The 21,774-nt window shown below is 38.2% G+C and overlaps 1 protein-coding gene and 2 pseudogenes across 1 annotated transcript; 1 reads left to right on the top strand and 2 right to left on the bottom strand.

Annotated features, from left to right (window-relative positions):
- Nucleotides 1-1,460: 1,460 nt before the first annotated feature.
- LOC107596166 (GTP-binding protein 10-like) lies at nt 1,461-4,280 on the bottom strand (annotated as a pseudogene).
- Nucleotides 4,281-5,016: 736 nt separating this feature from the next.
- On the bottom strand, nt 5,017-10,656 carry LOC107596471 (GTP-binding protein 10-like; annotated as a pseudogene).
- Nucleotides 10,657-14,596: 3,940 nt separating this feature from the next.
- Nucleotides 14,597-21,459, top strand: LOC107596464 (oxidative stress-induced growth inhibitor 2-like). Its single transcript, XM_016287206.1, has 6 exons — nt 14,597-14,732; nt 16,816-16,908; nt 17,049-17,185; nt 17,334-17,525; nt 17,808-17,899; nt 19,429-21,459. The coding sequence occupies exons 2-6, from the start codon at nt 16,842-16,844 to the stop codon at nt 20,699-20,701; spliced, it is 1,761 nt and encodes a 586-aa protein (XP_016142692.1). The 5' UTR covers nt 14,597-14,732; nt 16,816-16,841; the 3' UTR covers nt 20,702-21,459.
- Nucleotides 21,460-21,774: the final 315 nt, after the last annotated feature.

Genomic DNA, 21,774 nt, shown 5'->3' with positions numbered 1-21,774 from the left:
TTAGGGTTACTGTTGGGGGCGGGATAGGTGATCGTCAGCTCTACCCTAAATTCTGGTCTGAGACTGCTGTCCTGAAATTGCTGTCCTAATGAAAGATGATCTCAGTAGAAGAAATTTTATCAAGGGTCATGACATCATAGCACTTCTCTTCAGGGTTTGTGAAGTAACTTCAGAGAACAAGTTTACCTTTAAAAAAAAAACTTTTTTATATTTACTTTTTTTATTTTATTTGATGTGGTACTATTTTCACAAGCAACTGGTACATTTTCAAAACTGTTAGACCTAATTTCACAACAGCTCATCAAAAGTGCCCTTTTTTCAAACATTTCAGCATGTTTTCAATTGTCTTATTACAATACACACAATCACAAAGTATCCTTTTCACTACACAAAATAAATGTTTCATCTATATAAATGTTTTTTTTTTATTTTATTTATTGGTTTATTTAATAGGGACCATGCATATTCATGAACATTGTTGTATAAATATACACCATGTAAATATGCCAGAATTAGTAACAATAACTACTTTTCATCTGTAGTCCCTAGGCAGGTAACATAAAACTAACATAAAGACAGCCAACAATAATACAATAATGTTGAATGAAAAGAATGTTTTGAAAGAATGAATAGTGGTGTTACAAGTGTAATCAGTTTAACGTTTTGTACTAAGAGTCTTGAAAATGAACACCTTACTTATGAAAATAGTACCAAACCAATAAAATAAAAAAAACCTGTAAGAGTGAATTTGGCAGAATTAGAATGATGACAAGAATTCAAATTTGTGACTTTCTGAGAACATTTAGGGAACTTTTGTCTACATTTACAGAAAACTTTGTCATAGATATCTCAGGGCTACTTCAGAAGAGTGCTCTACACTGCCCTAAAGTGAAGAACAAAATCAAAGAGAATCCAGTGTAGAATAAATAAAATTATATATATATATATATATATATTATAATATACTGTTGCTGCATACTAAAATATTTTATTTTATTAAGCAGAGTAATGCCATTCTTATAGGCCTACATTCTTACTATACCAGGGATGCTGGAGCCCCAGCTTCTCAGGCCTAAGTTACCTATTCATTCAAGTGAAATTAAACAAAATGCATTGCAAACAAACATGTCATTAAAAGATTATTTGAAATGTTATCATATTAGGCAATTTCAATTACTGGATCCTTCTGCTAGAAGATCTCTCTATACCATTACAAAAGTTTGCTATGCAGAAAAAAATAGTGATTAGCTACGGGCACTGACTAATCAGAAGCCAGGGCCTACTGCATTTCACATTCCGAACCACACAGTATCAAAATATATTAAATGAATGAGATGAAATTAATATTTTCTAGTTCAACAGACAGTATTAATATTTATATGCCTATTTCTCTTCCTTTAGTGATTGTCTGGGCATATTTTGCACTTCCAGTACTTCCTCTCAATAAGAACTACCGGTAATTAATGGCTAAAAGTCCAGGTGGTCACTTTTTATAGAATAAAGTATAGAAAATAATTTTCATAGAGAGCATTTTTAGCTATCTTACCTTGAAAAAAATATATTTTTTTTTTTTGTAATGACCAGCTATTAATCTGGTCTCCCAGCCTGTTCAGATGGTATAACTGGTGGACCAGTTGACAAGTTCCCAAAACGTCTTCCAGCAGTCCAGACCAGCCTGATTAGACTGGGAGAGCAGCTAAAACCAACTTCAAGCAATGCATTACATGAAACCTTACCCAGACACAAAGGTCAGCATTTTGATGTCAGAATGTAACATTTAAACACATATCAGGCACAGATACTAGTCTATACAATACACTGATTTGTCAAGTGAAATGTGCTGTTTGTTTTCCACTGAATGCACTTAAACCACACACTGCATATTTCACATATTCGCAAATGTTTAACAGTATCCCTGAGGATCATTTATGGGCTGCCATACCGAAACCTGTATGTGGGATCTCAGGTCAGTTGAGGAAACCCCCAGCTAGGTACCATGAAGTGGGAATCTCCCTTCTCAACTTGAGTAGCCTCTCATTGTGCTGACTCAGTTTCTATGACGTCCTGCTCCTCAAGTGATTGGCGGATGAGGGACTTGAGCAAGGGCAGACCAAGGCCAGTTGTGGCAGAGACTGGGATGATGTGCATGAAATGCATTAGGCTTTTAGGGATGACATACTCAGGAAAGAGGTGGCTTGATTCTAGGAAAGCACAGCATCACTTCAAATAGTCAACCGAGGAAAACTGCACATACACAGCCATCAAGCTCGATGCAATGAAACAATCACATTAGGCCTGCACTTCAGCTAAATTTACTTGTGGCAGAAACTCGAGACTGCCAAAATAGTCAATAAGAGTACAAATCACAGACCTTCCCCTTGGGGAAAATTGCGGTACACATATTGGTGTAAAACATGGACCTTTTAACTGATGTAATAAACTGCTCTCAGACTGCTTTTTAAACACAATGGGTATATGTTGAACTGATATCAATCTGCATATGTGATGGACATCGGTTAAGACCATCTATGGTATCTCATTTGAAGGCATCTTGAGTAAGACATCTCCATATTTAACAAAGTACATACAGAAGACCTAATCCGGAAGCAACATGACCCGTTTTACAGAATATGGAAGTTTAATGTTGCCACTATTGTATGAAACAATAATGCAACCACTTGATTGATAAAAGCATCTACTGTCGTGATATGAAATTTCTCCTACGCACCCACTTTAAACCTAAAATAACACAAAACAAAGTCTAAAGGCAATTTTTGACTAATATGCTAAATGGCCTATATAATAAAAAGCCCCTAAATAACCTGTTCGCTTCTAATAAAATCTACCTTACTGGTTCTCCAAGTGAGCTTCCAGTTCTCGGAGACGACCCTGAGCCTCGGGGAGGTCCATCTTATTTATGACCAGGATCGCTGGCTTGCCTAACAGTTCCTCCTTATACAACTCCAATTCCTGATTAACAGAGAAAATCAAGAGCATTTTATGCATCATAATCGTATATGTAGAAGCATTTCATTCAGAAAAGTAGTGCGTTTTGTTTTGTTTTTTACATAGAACTTACATGTCATATATACTGTATGTGTGAGTGTGTGTATTGATATGCACATTACCATTCAAAAGTTTGGGGTCAGAATTTTTGTTTTTGAAAGAAAACTATTTTATGCTCACTAACACTGCACTTATTTGATCACAAATACAGCAAAAACATAAATATTGTAAAATATTATTACAATTAAAAATAATTCTTCTATTTTAATATATGTAAAAAAAATTGTTTCTTCCTGTGATGGTAAAGCTGAAATTTTAGCAGCCATTACTCCAGTCTTTATTGTCACATGATTCTTCAGAAATTACAATTCTTCAGAAATCAATCTAATATGCTGATTTGGTGCTCAAAAAAACATTTCTTACCCTTTTCAATGTTAAAAACAGTTGCTTAATATTTTTTTGTTAAAACTGTGACTTTTTTTTCCAGGATTATTTGATGAATAGAAATTTTAAAAGAATGGTATTTATTTGAAATATTTTGCAATATTATAAACGACTTTACTGTCCCTGTTGATCAACTTAACGCATCCTTGCCGAATCAAAGTATTTTTTTTTTTTTAAGTACTGAACTCAAACTTTTAAACGATTGTGTATATTATTACCTTGGTTAAAAGCAGCATGGTTTCAAATGCAGACCTATCCGGGGTCTTACTAGCTAGCTGAAACCCACAGATGTCGACCTGAAACATCAGAACATGAGATTACTACTCAACTCTTAGTCACTAACATTCAAGTTCACATAACAGACAAAACGCAGTACCACAAACATGAGCTGCTTGGTTCTCTCCACATGCTTTGAGAAATTTGTGTTCCATGCCTTTATTCTCATGACCACCTTCAATGAGTCCTGGTAAGTCTGCTACTGAAACCTCCAGAGAAAAACAAACTTCTGTAACTCACTCTGGCATCAGTCTGAAGTAGTATGTATTAATGACACACCATATAATATAAAATCATAATTGATGAAGGTCTGTTCATCGAAAATGTATACTGTATGTATATAACGATATACTGTAATTTTTTTGGTTTAATTCTCAAGTTATTTTATGGGAGAAGGTCAAAACCAAGCTTGTTAAACGGTGTATAAGTGCTAAGTGCTATTATTTCATCACATTTTGAAGAGCCTGTTATCCTACCTGCTTGTGGTCATTATACATAACCTTTCCAATTTCAGGTCTTAAAGTTGTAACTGCAGAGGGAAAATAACAAGACATAATTGCAAAAGTGGCAATTTTATATACAGTGGGTACGGAAAGTATTCAGACCCCCTTAAATTTTTCACTCTTTGTTATATTGCAGCCATTTGCTAAAATCATTTAAGTTAATTTTTTTCCTCATTAATGTACACATAGCACCCCATATTGACAGAAAAACACAGAATTGTTGACATTTTTGCAGATTTATTAAAAAAGAAAAACTGAAATATCACATGGTCCTAAGTATTCAGACCCTTTGCTCAGTATTTAGTAGAAGCACCCTTTTGATCTAATACAGCCATGAGTCTTTTTGGGAAAGAGGCAACAAGTTTTTCACACCTGGATTTGGGAATCCTCTGCCATTCCTCCTTGCAGAGCCTCTCCAGTTCTGGCAGGTTGGATGGTAAACGTTGGTGGACAGCAATTTTTAGGAAAACTGTTTTGAACTGATCATTCCTAATTTTATTGCAAGTGTTTTACTCTGGCACTGAATAATCTAGCATTAAACAATCTATGAAGGTATAAAACACCTAAATCACAAACAGCAGCATGAAAAATCAGAAGATGGCAGTAGAGCTCTGATTCTGTTACAAAGGTCTCCACAAAATGCATGAAGATCTTGAGAAACGGAGGCTAATGGAATAAGAACTACCGGTAATTAATGGCTAAAAGTCCAGGTGGTCACTTTTTATAGAATAAAGTATAGAAAATAATTTTCATAGAGAGCATTTTTAGCTATCTTACCTTGAAAATATATATATTTTTTTTTTGTAATGACCAGCTATTAATCTGGTCTCCCAGCCTGTTCAGATGGTATAACTGGTGGACCAGTTGACAAGTTCCCAAAACGTCTTCCAGCAGTCCAGACCAGCCTGATTAGACTGGGAGAGCAGCTAAAACCAACTTCAAGCAATGCATTACATGAAACCTTACCCAGACACAAAGGTCAGCATTTTGATGTCAGAATGTAACGTTTAAACACATATCAGGCACAGATACTAGTCTATACAATACAGACTGATTTGTCAAGTGAAATGTGCTGTTTGTTTTCCACTGAATGCACTTAAACCACACACTGCATATTTCACATATTCGCAAATGTTTAACAGTATCCCTGAGGATCATTTATGGGCTGCCATACCGAAACCTGTATGTGGGATCTCAGGTCAGTTGAGGAAACCCCCAGCTAGGTACCATGAAGTGGGAATCTCCCTTCTCAACTTGAGTAGCCTCTCATTGTGCTGACTCAGTTTCTATGACGTCCTGCTCCTCAAGTGATTGGCGGATGAGGGACTTGAGCAAGGGCAGACCAAGGCCAGTTGTGGCAGAGACTGGGATGATGTGCATGAAATGCATTAGGCTTTTAGGGATGACATACTCAGGAAAGAGGTGGCTTGATTCTAGGAAAGCACAGCATCACTTCAAATAGTCAACCGAGGAAAACTGCACATACACAGCCATCAAGCTCGATGCAATGAAACAATCACATTAGGCCTGCACTTCAGCTAAATTTACTTGTGGCAGAAACTCGAGACTGCCAAAATAGTCAATAAGAGTACAAATCACAGACCTTCTTGCGGTACACATATTGGTGTAAAACATGGACCTTTTAACTGATGTAATAAACTGCTCTCAGACTGCTTTTTAAACACAATGGGTATATGTTGAACTGATATCAATCTGCATATGTGATGGACATCGGTTAAGACCATCTATGGTATCTCATTTGAAGGCATCTTGAGTAAGACATCTCCATATTTAACAAAGTACATACAGAAGACCTAATCCGGAAGCAACATGACCCGTTTTACAGAATATGGAAGTTTAATGTTGCCACTATTGTATGAAACAATAATGCAACCACTTGATTGATAAAAGCATCTACTGTCGTGATATGAAATTTCTCCTACGCACCCACTTTAAACCTAAAATAACACAAAACAAAGTCTAAAGGCAATTTTTGACTAATATGCTAAATGGCCTATATAATAAAAAGCCCCTAAATAACCTGTTCGCTTCTAATAAAACCTACCTTACTGGTTCTCCAAGTGAGCTTCCAGTTCTCGGAGACGACCCTGAGCCTCGGGGAGGTCCATCTTATTTATGACCAGGATCGCTGGCTTGCCTAACAGTTCCTCCTTATACAACTCCAATTCCTGATTAACAGAGAAAATCAAGAGCATTTTATGCATCATAATCATATATGTAGAAGCATTTCATTCAGAAAAGTAGTGTGTTTTGTTTTGTACATAGAACTTACATTTCATATATACTGTATGTGTGAGTGTGTGTATTGATATGCACATTACCATTCAAAAGTTTGGGGTCAGAATTTTTGTTTTTGAAAGAAAACTATTTTATGCTCACTAACACTGCACTTATTTGATCACAAATACAGCAAAAACATAAATATTGTAAAATATTATTACAATTAAAAATAATTCTTCTATTTTAATATATGTAAAAAAAATTGTTTCTTCCTGTGATGGTAAAGCTGAAATTTTAGCAGCCATTACTCCAGTCTTTATTGTCACATGATTCTTCAGAAATTACAATTCTTCAGAAATCAATCTAATATGCTGATTTGGTGCTCAAAAAAACATTTCTTACCCTTTTCAATGTTAAAAACAGTTGCTTAATATTTTTTTGTTAAAACTGTGACTTTTTTTTCCAGGATTATTTGATGAATAGAAATTTTAAAAGAATGGTATTTATTTGAAATATTTTGCAATATTATAAACGACTTTACTGTCCCTGTTGATCAACTTAACGCATCCTTGCCGAATCAAAGTATTTTTTTTTTTTTAAGTACTGAACTCAAACTTTTAAACGATTGTGTATATTATTACCTTGGTTAAAAGCAGCATGGTTTCAAATGCAGACCTAACCGGGGTCTTACTAGCTAGCTGAAACCCACAGATGTTGACCTGAAACATCAGAACATGAGATTACTACTCAACTCTTAGTCACTAACATTCAAGTTCACATAACAGACAAAACGCAGTACCACAAACATGAGCTGCTTGGTTCTCTCCACATGCTTTGAGAAATTTGTGTTCCATGCCTTTATTCTCATGACCACCTTCAATGAGTCCTGGTAAGTCTGCTACTGAAACCTCCAGAGAAAAACAAACTTCTGTAACTCACTCTGGCATCAGTCTGAAGTAGTATGTATTAATGACACACCATATAATATAAAATCATAATTGATGAAGGTCTGTTCATCGAAAATGTATACTGTATGTATATAACGATATACTGTAATTTTTTTGGTTTAATTCTCAAGTTATTTTATGGGAGAAGGTCAAAACCAAGCTTGTTAAACGGTGTATAAGTGCTAAGTGCTATTATTTCATCACATTTTGAAGAGCCTGTTATCCTACCTGCTTGTGGTCATTATACATAACCTTTCCAATTTCAGGTCTTAAAGTTGTAACTGCAGAGGGAAAATAACAAGACATAATTGCAAAAGTGGCAATTTTATATACAGTGGGTACGGAAAGTATTCAGACCCCCTTAAATTTTTCACTCTTTGTTATATTGCAGCCATTTGCTAAAATCATTTAAGTTAATTTTTTTCCTCATTAATGTACACATAGCACCCCATATTGACAGAAAAACACAGAATTGTTGACATTTTTGCAGATTTATTAAAAAAGAAAAACTGAAATATCACATGGTCCTAAGTATTCAGACCCTTTGCTCAGTATTTAGTAGAAGCACCCTTTGATCTAATACAGCCATGAGTCTTTTTGGGAAAGATGCAACAAGTTTTTCACACCTGGATTTGGGGATCCTCTGCCATTCCTCCTTGCAGATCCTCTCCAGTTCTGTCAGGTTGGATGGTAAATGTTGGTGGACAGCCATTTTTAGGTCGCTCCAGAGATGCTCAATTGGGTTAAAGTCAGGGCTCTGGCTGGGCCATTCAAGAACAGTCACAGAGTTGTTGTGAAGCCACTCCTTCATTATTTTAGCTGTGTGCTTAGGGTCATTGTCTTGTTGGAAGATAAACCTTCGGCCCAGTCTGAGGTCCCGAGCACTCTGGAGAAGGTTTTCGTCCAGGAAATCCCTGTACTTGGCCGCATTCATCTTTCCCTCGATTGCAACCAGTCGTCCTGTCCCTGCAGCTGAAAAACACCCCCACAGCATGATATATATATATACTGTATATGTGTGTGTGTGTGTGTGTGTGTGTGTGTGGGTGGAGGGCTGCAGTGATGGTTGACTTTCTACAACTTTCTCCCATCTCCCGACTGCATCTCTGGAGCTTAGCCACAGTGATCTTTGGGTTCTTCTTTACCTCTCTCACCAAGGCTCTTCTCCCCCGATAGCTCAGTTTGGCCGGACGGCCAGCTCTAGGTAGGGTTCTGGTCATCCCAAACGTCTTCCATTTATGGATTATGGAGGCCACTGTGCTCTTGGGAACCTTAAGTGCAGCAGAATTTTTTTTGTAACCTTGGCCAGATCTGTGCCTTGCCACAATTCTGTCTCTGAGCTCTTCAGGCAGTTCGTTTGACCTCATGATTCTCATTTGCTCTGACATGCACTGTGAGCTGTAAGGTCTTATATAGACAGGTGTGTGGCTTTCCTAATCAAGTCCAATCAGTATAATCAAACACAGCTGGACTCAAATGAAGGTGTAGAACCATCTCAAGGATGATCAGAAGAAATGGACAGCACCTGAATTAAATATATGAGCGTCACAGCAAAGGGTCTGAATACTTAGGACCATGTGATATTTCAGTTTTTCTTTTTTAATAAATCTGCAAAAATGTCAACAATTCTGTGTTTTTCTGTCAATATGGGGTGCTGTGTGTACATTAATGAGGAAAAAATTTAACTTAATGATTTTAGCAAATGGCTGCAATATAACAAAGAGTGAAAAATTTAAGGGGGTCTGAATACTTTCCGTACCCACTGTACATACATACATACACACTGCTACGTTGGTTTAACTCATTTGTAACTGATTAGCAGTTCTCACAGGAGTAGCTGGCGATCCTTGGTTTAGCATGAGACAAGGCAGTCAGCAAGGAGGATTTGCCTGCATTGGGAAACCTGTCAAAAAAAAGAAGGAAGCCCAAATCTATTAAAATGCTTGATGCGTGTAAAATACACATTAGTGGACAGAAAGGTCACAATTATGAAACTTTACTTTTGAAAAACATCACAATAATATCTATAAAAAATAATACGTTTTTATGAACCAAATATAGTTTATGCATTATGTATTTTTGTTTTGTTTATACATTATTTTGTGCATTGTTCCAACATAATTTTTTAGCTCTTCATGTGCTTTACTTTGTAAGTTTACGCCCTTTGTTTTAAAGCAATACTTTCCCAGTCCACATTCTGTGTTTGGAACAACATGAGGGTGAGTAATATACCCATAGACTAATAGAGTAACGTGCATATAGACTGGGCATCCCATTAAGCACTGCAAACAATGTAATCTAATTTTATTTATTGAATTTTATTGAATTACTAAGTATTATTAAGTATAAAAATAATAAGCATATCAATTCTTCAAATGCATTTTAAAAAGGTGAAGAATGAGCAAAGATACTTTTATTTCATGCTGTGGGTCCTCAGGACTAGGATTGAAAACCACTAAAACAGTTTCCAGTCACGTTTTCGTTTGTGGTGTAGACAAACCATTCATTTCACATACTTCACACAAGTGGATTTATTAAGAATGTTTTAACAAATCCAACCTAAATGAACACCCAACAGCATAAATAGTGTCCCTTTGAATTGACGCCTGAGCTAGCAGGAAATGAAATTTGATGAGCTAAAACGCAAGCAAAGACCACCATTGAACGATTATTAAATTAAAGAGGGGGTAAAAGAATTCCCAACCCCCCTTGTCAACATGACGCACTTTGTAGCATACTCAATTTCATTAATGGTTTGTCTGGGCCCTCTGGGGTTAACAAACGTCAAAATAACAGCAGAAACACGTCAGGAAAATTACCTAGGCTACTTATTCACGTAATCCTACAACTGCTGACCTACAGTGAGATTAGCCTATGAAAAACGCATTTATCATTAATCTGTGGAAATATTAAAACTGAATTATGGATAACGTTAATTATTTGCCACTGTCATATGTCAGCTTGAACATGTCACTAATCAGCTAATATGCTTAACACGTGATAAAAGTGTCGAGTGTAGCTTCATGTTTGTAACAGTAATTAGATCAGCTCCTCGATCTGTTAACGACACAGCCGTTACACACTGATCATGCGAAGGTCGGGCTACTATACTACAAACTATACAAACTCGCCAAAGATACCAACCTTCCGGAAACAAACTCTGCTTGTCCAGACCATCCCGAAATAACTCCCCAGGGCAGAGAATGTATTAAAATAGCATTACATCGGTCTGTTTTTAGTTACAACGTTACTGGCTCTGCATTGTTGAAGTAAAGGACCAAACACGTGTGTGCTTCCGGAAACATACCAATGTGTGCTGTGATTGGCTGAAAATCCTGTCCATCACACATGTTTCCGCCTCCCACCGATAGCATTAGAACGTCGTAATTTTCAATAATCGTAGTGATATGATCTCGAGGGAGCTTGCTCACATTTATCTGCGCACATGATTTCCACTGCCAGGTTTTTAGGTATGACTCCCCTTGTCATAAATAGTAAAGTATTGTATTTTTGTAAACAATTTACACAAAAGGGGACTGAATGATCTGGGCTTCCCAAGCAATGCGAAACTGAATTAAAAATGATGGCACATTACAAAACTATTTGTTATGAAGTATAATTATTTGTATTTCTTATTTTATTACTATTTTTTATTTGTGTTATTTATTTATTTTAGATTTCTAGCAACTAAAAAAAAATCTGCATTAAAAATACATTGAAATACATTTAGCCTATTAGGCAAACTAATTTCTTAAGTGAGATTATTTAGGTTTTGTCTAGCCTAACTGTCAAAAAAAAGAAAATAATAATAATAAATAAATAAATAATAACAGTAAGCTAATCATGAGCTCTAAGTACAGATTGTAATTCAATGATGTTCTTCACGTCAGGTGGTGTTTAGTGGAAGTGGACAGCGTGACGCTCGGAACGTGGGCGCGCAGGCAGCTCTTTAAAAGTCGTAAAACACTCGCTCAAAGCCAATTATTCGCCTCAAAGGTATGAACAGAAAAGGAGCTACGGGACAGAAAAGACTGAACTAAACATTGTAAGTGAATTATTTTGAGTATTTTACATATAACCATTTGAAAATTTGGCTTTTTGTTGCGTTACCAAATGATTGTTGTTTTACGTGGCATTTTGTTTAGGGTTAGTAGTAGCTATATAAATGTAGAGGAAGACGGACACGGTGTATATTTACTTTCTGTTATATGCAACAGTTTTCAAGTCATAAAAGATTTCACTGTTGATTCCAACATGGGACGATTACTGGGATTCCTTGACGGCCAGTGGTGGCGCCTACTGTTAGTGTGTCTGCTGATGCTTGCCACCGCATCATCGTACACTATACCCAATCTGGAGATGCTCAACACCGAGGGCACGGGGGTCGGCAAGGCTCCCGGTCAGCTGAACGAGATAAACCGCGAATGCTGGGACGCTTCGTCACTGGCAGTAATACAAGCGCGTAAATTACGCGTTGCAGAAACAGTAGCTGGACTCTGGGACTTCATGACATACTTGAGCGGGTCTAATCACCCCAAACATCAAGACAGTTTTATGGAGTTGGCGCAGGTCTTTTGGGAGAGGTATGTGGACTGTGTGCTGGCACGCGCGCACGGACTGGGCAGAAGGGCCAGAGCGTCCAGGCAAGAAATCATCAAAGTGTTAACTTATCATTCAGAAGGGATGAAGATCTAGATACCCTACTGCGTGTTTAACTTTTCATGTCTGTCAAATATAGAGATAGAATGTATTTCTTTGTGACTTTCGTCTTTCAAACTACAGCTAAATTAGCTTGTACAAATAAATGTCGCTCATTCTGTTACAACGCTGTCAAACATAATACATGCCAACCAATATGTATTAAAACATATATATTTGTAATAATGTGTTGGCAATACCTATGTATTTTCAATATTTCTCACACCTTAGAAATGTAATTTCTAAAAAAAAAAAAAAACATTTTACATACAGTGGAAAAATAACTGGGTGATCATTTTCAGCTATGTGCTATGCGGACTGTATAATAATAGGCCTAATAATTTAAAGGACATACAATGTATTCGTTTGGATGTCTAGAGTAAAATTTACATACTACACTTGGGGCAACACAATAGTCAAAATGAACATTGAGTTCAGTATAACACCGGCAGATCCCTGCAGTGCCACAGCAGCCCCAGACAATAATCACAATCAATCACAATACTGCAAATCAGCATCCAATTAAGGTACCAGCTGCCCAATTACAGTCAACAACTACCATGTTAAAATACACAGTACCAAATTTAACACAAAGCTCTTATGTATTGTGTTGAACTTGTTCAGAATCTCAGATCAGTGAAGGTGGGTGTACTAACATTTTCTCGCATTCATGATTATCTCATGGTTCATTTTAGTGATTTTTGTGCCATAATTTCTCTCTGCTAATTAATATTTACCCATTTATGTGCAAAAGGTTCTTTGATGTACAGTATGGCACAATAATTCATTAATGTGCAGTGACATAATGAAAGATTACCTAATAGAGTCCACCATCATATTTAGTACAGTATGTTCAGTCTGAAGGTGTCAGAGTTATTACAGTTAACTAATGCTAAAACCATAAAAGTATTAACTGAAATAAAATATTTACATTTTGTTTCAGCTAGTTGTTCAGGCACTATTTCTCACATTCTTAACTTAAACTAAAATACCTAAAACTAAAACTCTAAAACTGAAATAAAAATACAAAAAAAAACATATAGACCTTAAAAAATAACAACTAATGAATGACACACAACTAAAAAAATTAAAACACACACTCTCCATAGGCGTAATAGTTTTTCTACTGTACAGACTGTATATTCTATTGCCCTACACCAACCCTACCCCTAAACCTACCCCTTACAGGAAACTTTCTGCATTTTTTTAGATTTTCAAAAAACTTAATTCTGTATGATTTATAAGCTTTTGTACCCGTGGGGACCACAATTTAGGTCCCCACCGTGACACGAGTCCCCATGAGTCTGTGTGTTCAGGTTTAAGTCCCCACCAGGATATATAAACCTATACACACACACACACACACACATTTTAACAATTTATTTAAATACACTTAAACTAAATAATTTACAGGGACATAAATATTGCAGATGCAGTTAAATACGCACACAATCATGAACCAGTGAATCATGAACCACACACACACACACACACACAAAATCTACATACAAACTAATTCCGTATATCAAACAGACTGCTACTAGCCTATGACAAGATATCAAATCTAAAATTAGTTATGAGGAGGAACACAGTTGTGGATGGTGTTCATGAAGGGGTAGCCTAACTGATGTTGGGGCTGTGAGATAACTCTAAGGTTAGGACACTTTTTATTACATGAACTATTCACTAGTGACAAGTTCTGTATACGTTTCTGAACCATCACCGAACAATCAACTGAACTGTCCTGTTCACTTCCCAAGAGTTTCATCGGAGCAGTAACGCACATGGCTGACCTAAATGAACAGGAGTCCGTGTTACCTATGAGAGTAATTGAATGATTCAAGCAACGTGAGACTGTAATTGTATTGTCCTACATTCTTAAAAATAAAGGTGCTTCACGATGCCATAGAAGAACCTTTTTGTCTAAATGCTTCCATAAAGAACCTTTAACATCTGAAGAACCTTTCTGTTTCACAAAAGGTTCTTTGTGGCGAAATAATGTTCTTCAGATTACAAAAAGGTAAGAAAGAGATGGTTCTTTAAAGAGAACCTTTGACTGAATGGTTCTTTGTGGAACCAAAAATGGTTCTTCTATGGCATCACTGTGAAGAACCTTTTGAAGCACCTTTTCCATGTGAACAAATAAACATGCGACATGTGCGATTTTGCAAAGCTGACGCGCACATAGAGTAACGATCGATTGAGTTTCCTCCCGTTTAACGGAAAAAGAGCGTGCTGTTATTTCTCTGATGCCATGTGCGCGCGGCAGACTCCGCGGATCTGGGCTCGCTCTGCATGCCTGCCGGTGCGGCACGAGGCGCAGATGATGCTGGATAGGGACTGATAGAGACTGATAGAGACTGACGCCTCGCAGCTTTTCCGCGCTGCTACTCTGGAGCTGTAGCTATAACGCATATGATTCAGCGACGTGTTAAAAAAAACAGTCAGCAGCATCTTTAGAAAATCAGTCGTCCAATATCATCCTGTGACTCGGCGTGGATCCTCCCACTAGGGATACGGACTATTTATACAGCGTGCAGCATCCCGAGCCTTCTAGAGATACGAAATCTGAATCTGAAAAAAACAAACAGAGAATCTGAAGATTCTTCGTTTGGAGGTAAGGACACCACTATAGAAATGTCTTTAATAATATTCCAAACAATACATCTAGAGTGTAGATGTGACCTAAATTGTGCCAGATTAAAATCAAACATCATTTGCACAATGTTCGTTTCTGATATTCCGCTAAAGCTTCTCGTTTATACACGCATTTTAGTGCTACACCGGGCCGCGTAAAGTTACAGTCACTGTTGTCATTTTATCTCTACGTAAAATGAAGTTTTTTCTTGGAAGGATTGAAACTACTACCATTTTTGTGCCGTTAACATAAGCCCTAGGTAGGTGCAGATATGGTGTACGTCTATGAATAGACACAGGCCATACAGACAAAAACAGAAACTAATTTAGCCTATAATATTTAACAGATACGTTCTTATGATGTGCATATTCAGACCAGGTAACATGGCAACAATGTTACACCATTAGTTAATGTCTGAAATTAGTGCTTTTCGAATACTGTTCAAACTGTTCTAAAATGAAATTATTTTAAACGGTTGCCGTATTTGCCGTCTTTTCAGTGTGAATCTACTATTTTGGAGGCGTATACCTTATGCGCATACCTTTCACATACACGTGCATGCCTGTATATACTGACATACCATCCAGTCTGAGCTTCAGGCTCACTGATAACACTGTCTAGACTACACACACACACACACACACAACTAGCAGTACAACGCTCTTCACACTTGTAATGTACATTCACACAGTTACTTTGTAGAAATACTTATATAGTGTGTCCTGTCATGTCTAATGTTTTGCTTTCCCATCATATGAAAGCATATAAATAAACAGGGTCTTAAGAATTTAAACAACTTGAATATTGATATTTGAATGTCTAATGTCAATGATGGAGGAAATGTTGGCTTACAAAACAATACTCAATTCTATTGATTATACTTTTATCAACAACTAAACCAGCTGGAACATTTGAAATTATTATTGGCACTGGCTTTGTTAAATAAATAAGGGATAATGCACAGTTATAATAGCAGAAAAAAATACTTTAAAATATCAAAACACAAGCGCAGCTATTGGAAATCTGGATCAGCAGTCAATTATACTGTTTTGCATTATTGAGAAATATTTGACCACTGAATTCAGTGATTGACCAGTCAGAAACAAGCTGTGTAATACATGTTATGAGGATCTAGTCTTTTTTGAAAACAGAGAGATGAGTGTGGAAAGCCCATGAGTACCCCTTGTGAATGTGGTCTGGAGACTGTTAAATGGGGCAGTGGGGTGGAAATGCCAGTTCCAAACCCTGCCAACGCTCCCCTCCTCCCCTTACACACCCCTGTCCCACCATCCTCACTCCCGGTTATGCCTGGAATCCTGCGCACTCTCTCTGAAAAGTGTAAACAACCAGGGTCAAAGAAAAACAGGTTGTGTGATGGGTGACTGCGATGTGCCGACTGTCAGCATGCCAAGCCCACTTTTTTGAAAAACATAAACAGGGGCAGCATGGATTACAGGCCAAGCAGAGGTCTATCAGAGGGGATTTACACCCGTCGGGTCACAACAATGAGTGTGCTCGGATAACAGTTTCTCACTCCATAACACTGATTATGATTTGCTTTTGTCAGGAAACAGTGGCAGCGCTAATGCTAGCATTAGCTCAGCAGGGAACTGTGTCTGAGCAAGGCTATCTTTGTGTACATAGCTGATGACTTTTTTGTTATTAGAACCTTTTGCACATGAGCTATGACAAGAGGGGAGAAATTACTGTTAGTTTGGTTCTATGGTTAAAAAATTTTAATGTAGAAAAATAGCTTGTGCAACACATCAAAATAATGTAAAACAACTACAAACGTATCTACACTAAAATAAAGTTTAAACAGAGAAACACCAATAGACAAGACTTAGAATAGAATTTACAGGGTATCACAAGTTGTTACCATCTAGGCCTATTTGTTGTGCATTAATCAACTTTAGATAATAGATATTCAGTGCAAGTAATAATATGCAAACATCACAACACCATATAGTTTTATACAAAAGCAGTTTTAGCAAATGCCTGCATATTTAGTGTAATATGCTAAGATTTACAGATATAATTATTTTTATTTTGTGTTTATCAGTGCCAGCTCTAATTCTGGCTGCCATTATGCCTCTGTTAGAAGAAGGTTCTGTGCCGAGGGACTGTACTCGAACTGTGCCGGTAGTCATCATTGGTGAGTCAACAAGGAGCAAATGTTATCAGATTCATTACTGTTGAAAAAAATGCTATTCACAGCATCAACCAATCCTGATGGATCTTAAACAGTAGATTCCAATATAACATTCCACAGTCTCTCCCATTTCCCCTTCACAGGTAACGGTCCTTCCGGTATATGCTTGTCGTACCTTCTGAGTGGGTATACTCCTTATTTAGATCCATTGGCTGTGCACCCAAACCCTATCCTCTTTCGTAAACTACAGGAAGCCAAGCAGCTTCCCATCACTGAACAGGTAATAAGATGAGTGTCAAAACAAGTTGCGAAGTTTAACCTAGAACTAAATTGTGGCGTAAAAATTATGGAGTAGATCCAAATTGTGAACAATCAGAAATGTGAGTCAAATGTACAATAAACCAGCTGACCAATGTGTCTTTATGTAGGATTTGGAGTTTCTTTGCGAAGGTTTAGAGGGGCGTTCAGGAAACCCTGTGGCCGTGCTCTTCGACACACTCCTTCATCCAAATGCAGATTTGGGCTTCGAGTTCCCCTCTGTACTGCAGTGGAGGATGGAAAAGAAACATCACATTCCTCATCTGGTCTTGGGAAAAGCTACACCTGGTGGTGCCTGGCACGTGAGTGACCTCTCTGAGATAGTCGGGTTAATGCTTCTCACAACTGTACAAGCTGAAAAAATAATAATAGCTTCTCGAACTGCCACGTAAGCTTTGAGTAGTTTCTATGGCATAGCTAAGACTTTCTTACTATCTCAGGTTAGAGTATTGTTGTAAGAGTTTTGATATACTAGTTATACAAGACAATTGACATAATGTGAAGAAACCTGAATTTACAACCCTAACAATAATTTTTTACTAAATATCCTTCATTGACAAAATATACTCTTTCTGGTCTCCAAGGCAATGGAAGGTTCGATGCTGACCATTAGTCTTGGTATATGGATGGAGTTACCAGGAGTCAACTATAGAGATTTGACCTCAGGCAAAAGGAGGTATGTACTATGGTGGATAACTGATGGTAGCTTCCAATAGTACTGTGGTGTCATGTCCTGCTCCTGGAGAGCCTCATTCCTGCAAAATTTGGTTCCAAACCTATTTAAACACACCTGAACCAGCTTGTCATGGGCTGTGTCTGAAAGCTGAAAATGCTGCCTTCGGAGGATGCATTCCAAGGTAGGAAGGCATCATGGTACGACCAAATCAGCTTTACTACCTGTCTCCTGAAATGCCTTTGTTTGATCTATTTTTGAAGGCTGCATAGATGTATCCTTCATGTCCTTTGATATCCTACAATCCTGTGCATTCTAGTCTGTGACAGTTGAGCTAAAAAATCAAGATGGTGCCTGAAAGTTGCGGTTGGTGGTCTGTTTGTGCATAAATATGTTCCTGACCAAATTCTTCCACTTTTGATGTTACTTCTAGCAAGAAATTAGTATAGAGACAGAGCGACACACGTCATAATCTGAAAACCACGGCCACCGGGGGGAAAACAATCCATCCCTCTCCATTGACTTTGTATTGCGGGAAGCTGACTCCTTGTCATTTCTGACTTATAACAAAAAACAGAACAATGTCTAAAAGCTGTTGTGTGGCAAGGTGTACAGCAAACAAGCTAAAAAAAAAAGAACTACGTCTTTATAAACTGTTGACCCCCAAAAAAATGGTGTTTAAGGACACCAAAGTATAGCGCAACATTTCGTATTACTCTGAGAACTACGCTCACTGGAGGGAAACGTAATCGGCGACAGGAAACATTCATTATTTTAACAATGTCAAAGGATTATTTCACCATCCTATGTGAACCTGAGAGGAGGACATATATTGAGAAACTAAATTTTATTGGTCTGTGTCAGTGTCCCTTTTCCGTACCTTCCTTTTGTTTGAGAAATGATCCAACTGAATGGCCCAATGTGAAATACCCTGACATCAACAAATATTTGTGTCCTTAAACGCTTGTTTTTTTGGGTCAACAGCTTATAAAAATGTAGTTCTGTTTTTTTTTAGCTTGTTTACTATACACCTTGTCACACAGCAGATTTTAGGCATTGTTCTGTTGTGTGTGCGTGGCCTTAAATGCGCACTGTCTCTATTATAGTAATTCAATATTCACTTTGTTTTCACCAAAGTTTGCTCTATTATGTTGTAGATCATTAAACCGTTATGCTGCCTTAAAAGCCTGTCCGAAATCAGTTTCATGAGATGCCTTCGTGTGCAAATTCTGCCTGCAAAGTCATTGCCTGATAAGGCTGTGAGGCAACAAGTCAGCAGCCTAAGCTTTCAGATGCAGACAAGGTCTTCAGGATTACTATAAACCTTTAGACAGGTGTGTCAGAACGGGTTGGAACTAAACTCTGCAGGAAGGTGGGCCTCCTTGACAAAGGATTTGACACCTCTGCATTAATGTTTCTTGAAGATATCAAGAAGGTGGGTTCCTCTCAAGTAGAAATATGGTCTAATTTTTCAAACGTTAAAGAAAGATCTGAGATTGATGGGTTATGTATGTTATGGGCTTTTCTCACAGGTCGGTGTCCAATGATCGAGCCACTCCAGATGAGATCTCTTCATACTACAAAAATTATGTCAAGCTCATGGGTCTCCAGAAGAACTTTGTGGACAATACCTATGTCACCTCTGTTCAAAAACTTCACCGCAGTCATGAAAAAAGTCTTGGGAATGAAAAGAACACTGTAAATGGTCAGCTGAATGGTGTGAAAAACGGGTTTGATTTTTGCAATAAGAATGGCACTGAGAACGGTCAGAATGGGTTTAGCAATGAGTTACAAAATGGAATGGAGAATAGCAGTAAAAGTGGTGATATTGAGGAGGAGGATGAAGATAAAAGAGGCAAAGAAAGAGTGAGAGAGAGTACTGGGGTTTCCCAAGGACTTTCACAGGGACTCTGGGAGGTCAGGGGCTACCAGCAGCTCCAAGGTGACACTCATGTCCCGTTTAGCTTATTTGCAGAGAATGTTGTCTTAGCAACAGGGGCATCTGACTCTCCAGCTCGACTGGGAGTAGAGGGGGAGGATCTCCCTTATGTGTTCCACAGTGTACGTGACCTTGGGGTGGCTGTCAGCTGTCACGGCAAACTGGGCTCTTCCTCTGACCCCGTGCTGGTAGTGGGGGCGGGGCTTAGCGCAGCCGATGCAGTGTTGTGTGCCCTGAACCATAGGGTCTCCGTGTTGCATGCATTCCGCAAGCGTGCTGATGACCTGGGTCTCATCTTCAAACAGTTGCCAAAGACACTTTACCCTGAATATCACAGGGTCTACCACATGATGTGTTCCCAAGTTTACCCAGCATCCCCTGTTGCCAATCCCATAGCTCCTAGTCCATCTTTGTCCCCCGACTACACCAGCTTCCCTGAGCACTGTGTGCTCTCCTTCCAGCCTGACATGCACTGTGTGATGAGGGGATCCAATGGTGTCCTTAGAGTCTTCAAAGTCTCTATGGTGCTAGTTCTTATTGGGGCCTATCCAAACTTGTTTTTCTTGAAGGAGCAAGGGCAGTACCTTGGTTTGGATCCCAGTAGGCCAATTTTCTGCAGACAGAATCCCATCGACATAAACCCTTACACCTTCGAGTGCAACACTGAGCCTGGGCTCTTTGCCATGGGACCCCTTGTTGGTGACAACTTTGTACGTTTCTTAAAGGGTGGTGCTCTTGGCATTGCTAGCTGTTTGCGCAAGAGGCTAAAACAGAGGATTGAAAAGAACAGAAAATTGATCACCGAGGAAGAAGGATGTGGAGGACGGGGAAGAGAAGAAAGTGGGGGCGGAGGAGGATTTTTCTAAGGCTCCAAGAGAAGGTGCCTCATGGCAAGAGTCCTGGAATACATCTCATTTTATATGTATGCAGTGAATACTAATGAAACTACACTTTCCTGCAACTTACAAGAGAAAGTACATTTATAAAAATGAGCAGACACTAGGAGAAACTTCTCTCTTCCCAATGGTGTCTTATGTTGACTGTCTCGCAAAAGGAGTTTTCTCTGGCCAGGAATAATGTGCCAATATGTCAGTGTCATGGAGTGTGCTTTACCTCTTGTTTTTACAAATGCTGTTAGTTGCCTTGTTGTTTGTAATTAGTTACCTGCTCTTACACTACATCATAGATAGCGTATCTTTCAGTCATGATTGCAGTGCCTAAAGGGGCGTTCACACTGACAGCGTTTTGTAGCGACAAAGCAATCAAGCATCATTAAGAGGTGGTCACAAGCAACAGACTTGCTGTTGAGAAGTGACAGTTTAGCAGAGCTAAAAGATGCAGCAACTATCAATGTAAGCTATCAACAGTGATTTGTCGCGAAGTTGGATACAGAGCAGAGTAGGAATGCCTACTAAACACCAACAGCTCAGAATCTCTGATATAATTTCTGTCAGTGTTAACACACCATATGTCAAGGAGGCTTGCACTAAGCAGTAAAAGAAAGCAATACCAAAAAGCAGATGACTTAGGCCTGAGGCCTGGTTCATAAAGAATATGTTGCAGTCTGCATTAATGTTTCTGCTGTGAAATGCCATTTAAAGGGGTCATATGATGCGATTTCAATTTTTCCTTTCTCTTTGGAGTGTTACAAGCTCTTGGTGCATAAAGAAGATCTGTAAAGTTGCAAAAACTAAAGTCTCAAATCCAAAGAGATATTCTTTATAAAAGTTAAGAGTCAACCATGCCTACCTAAAATGGCTCGTTCTAACACGCCCCCACATGTCTACGTCACGATGTGGGAAGATTTGCATAAGACCGCCCAAATGTTCACGCAAAGAAAGAAGGCGTAACTTTTATTCTCGCTGTAGTATTGTTGCTGCCGCTGGTGCCATGTCGTGAAGGCGCTGTGTGTTTCATTGTGAAAGCGAAACTACTTTGT

Source organism: Sinocyclocheilus grahami, unplaced genomic scaffold (genome assembly GCF_001515645.1).
Source record: "Sinocyclocheilus grahami isolate Dianchi unplaced genomic scaffold, SAMN03320097.WGS_v1.1 scaffold11.1, whole genome shotgun sequence".
NCBI classification, from domain to species: Eukaryota; Metazoa; Chordata; class Actinopteri; order Cypriniformes; family Cyprinidae; genus Sinocyclocheilus; species Sinocyclocheilus grahami.
Note: the sequence above shows the minus strand (reverse complement) of the source record. Positions and strands in the feature narration are given on the sequence as shown.

Bases quoted from the DNA above. Each gene is read 5' to 3' on its own strand.
- LOC107596464 (XM_016287206.1), top strand. From the start codon at position 16,842: ATGCCTCTGTTAGAAGAAGGTTCTGTGCCGAGGGACTGTACTCGAACT. The intron at 17,186-17,333 runs GTAATAAGATGA...GTCTTTATGTAG, and splicing joins AGCTTCCCATCACTGAACAG to GATTTGGAGTTTCTTTGCGA. The intron at 17,526-17,807 runs GTGAGTGACCTC...CTGGTCTCCAAG, and splicing joins CACCTGGTGGTGCCTGGCAC to GCAATGGAAGGTTCGATGCT.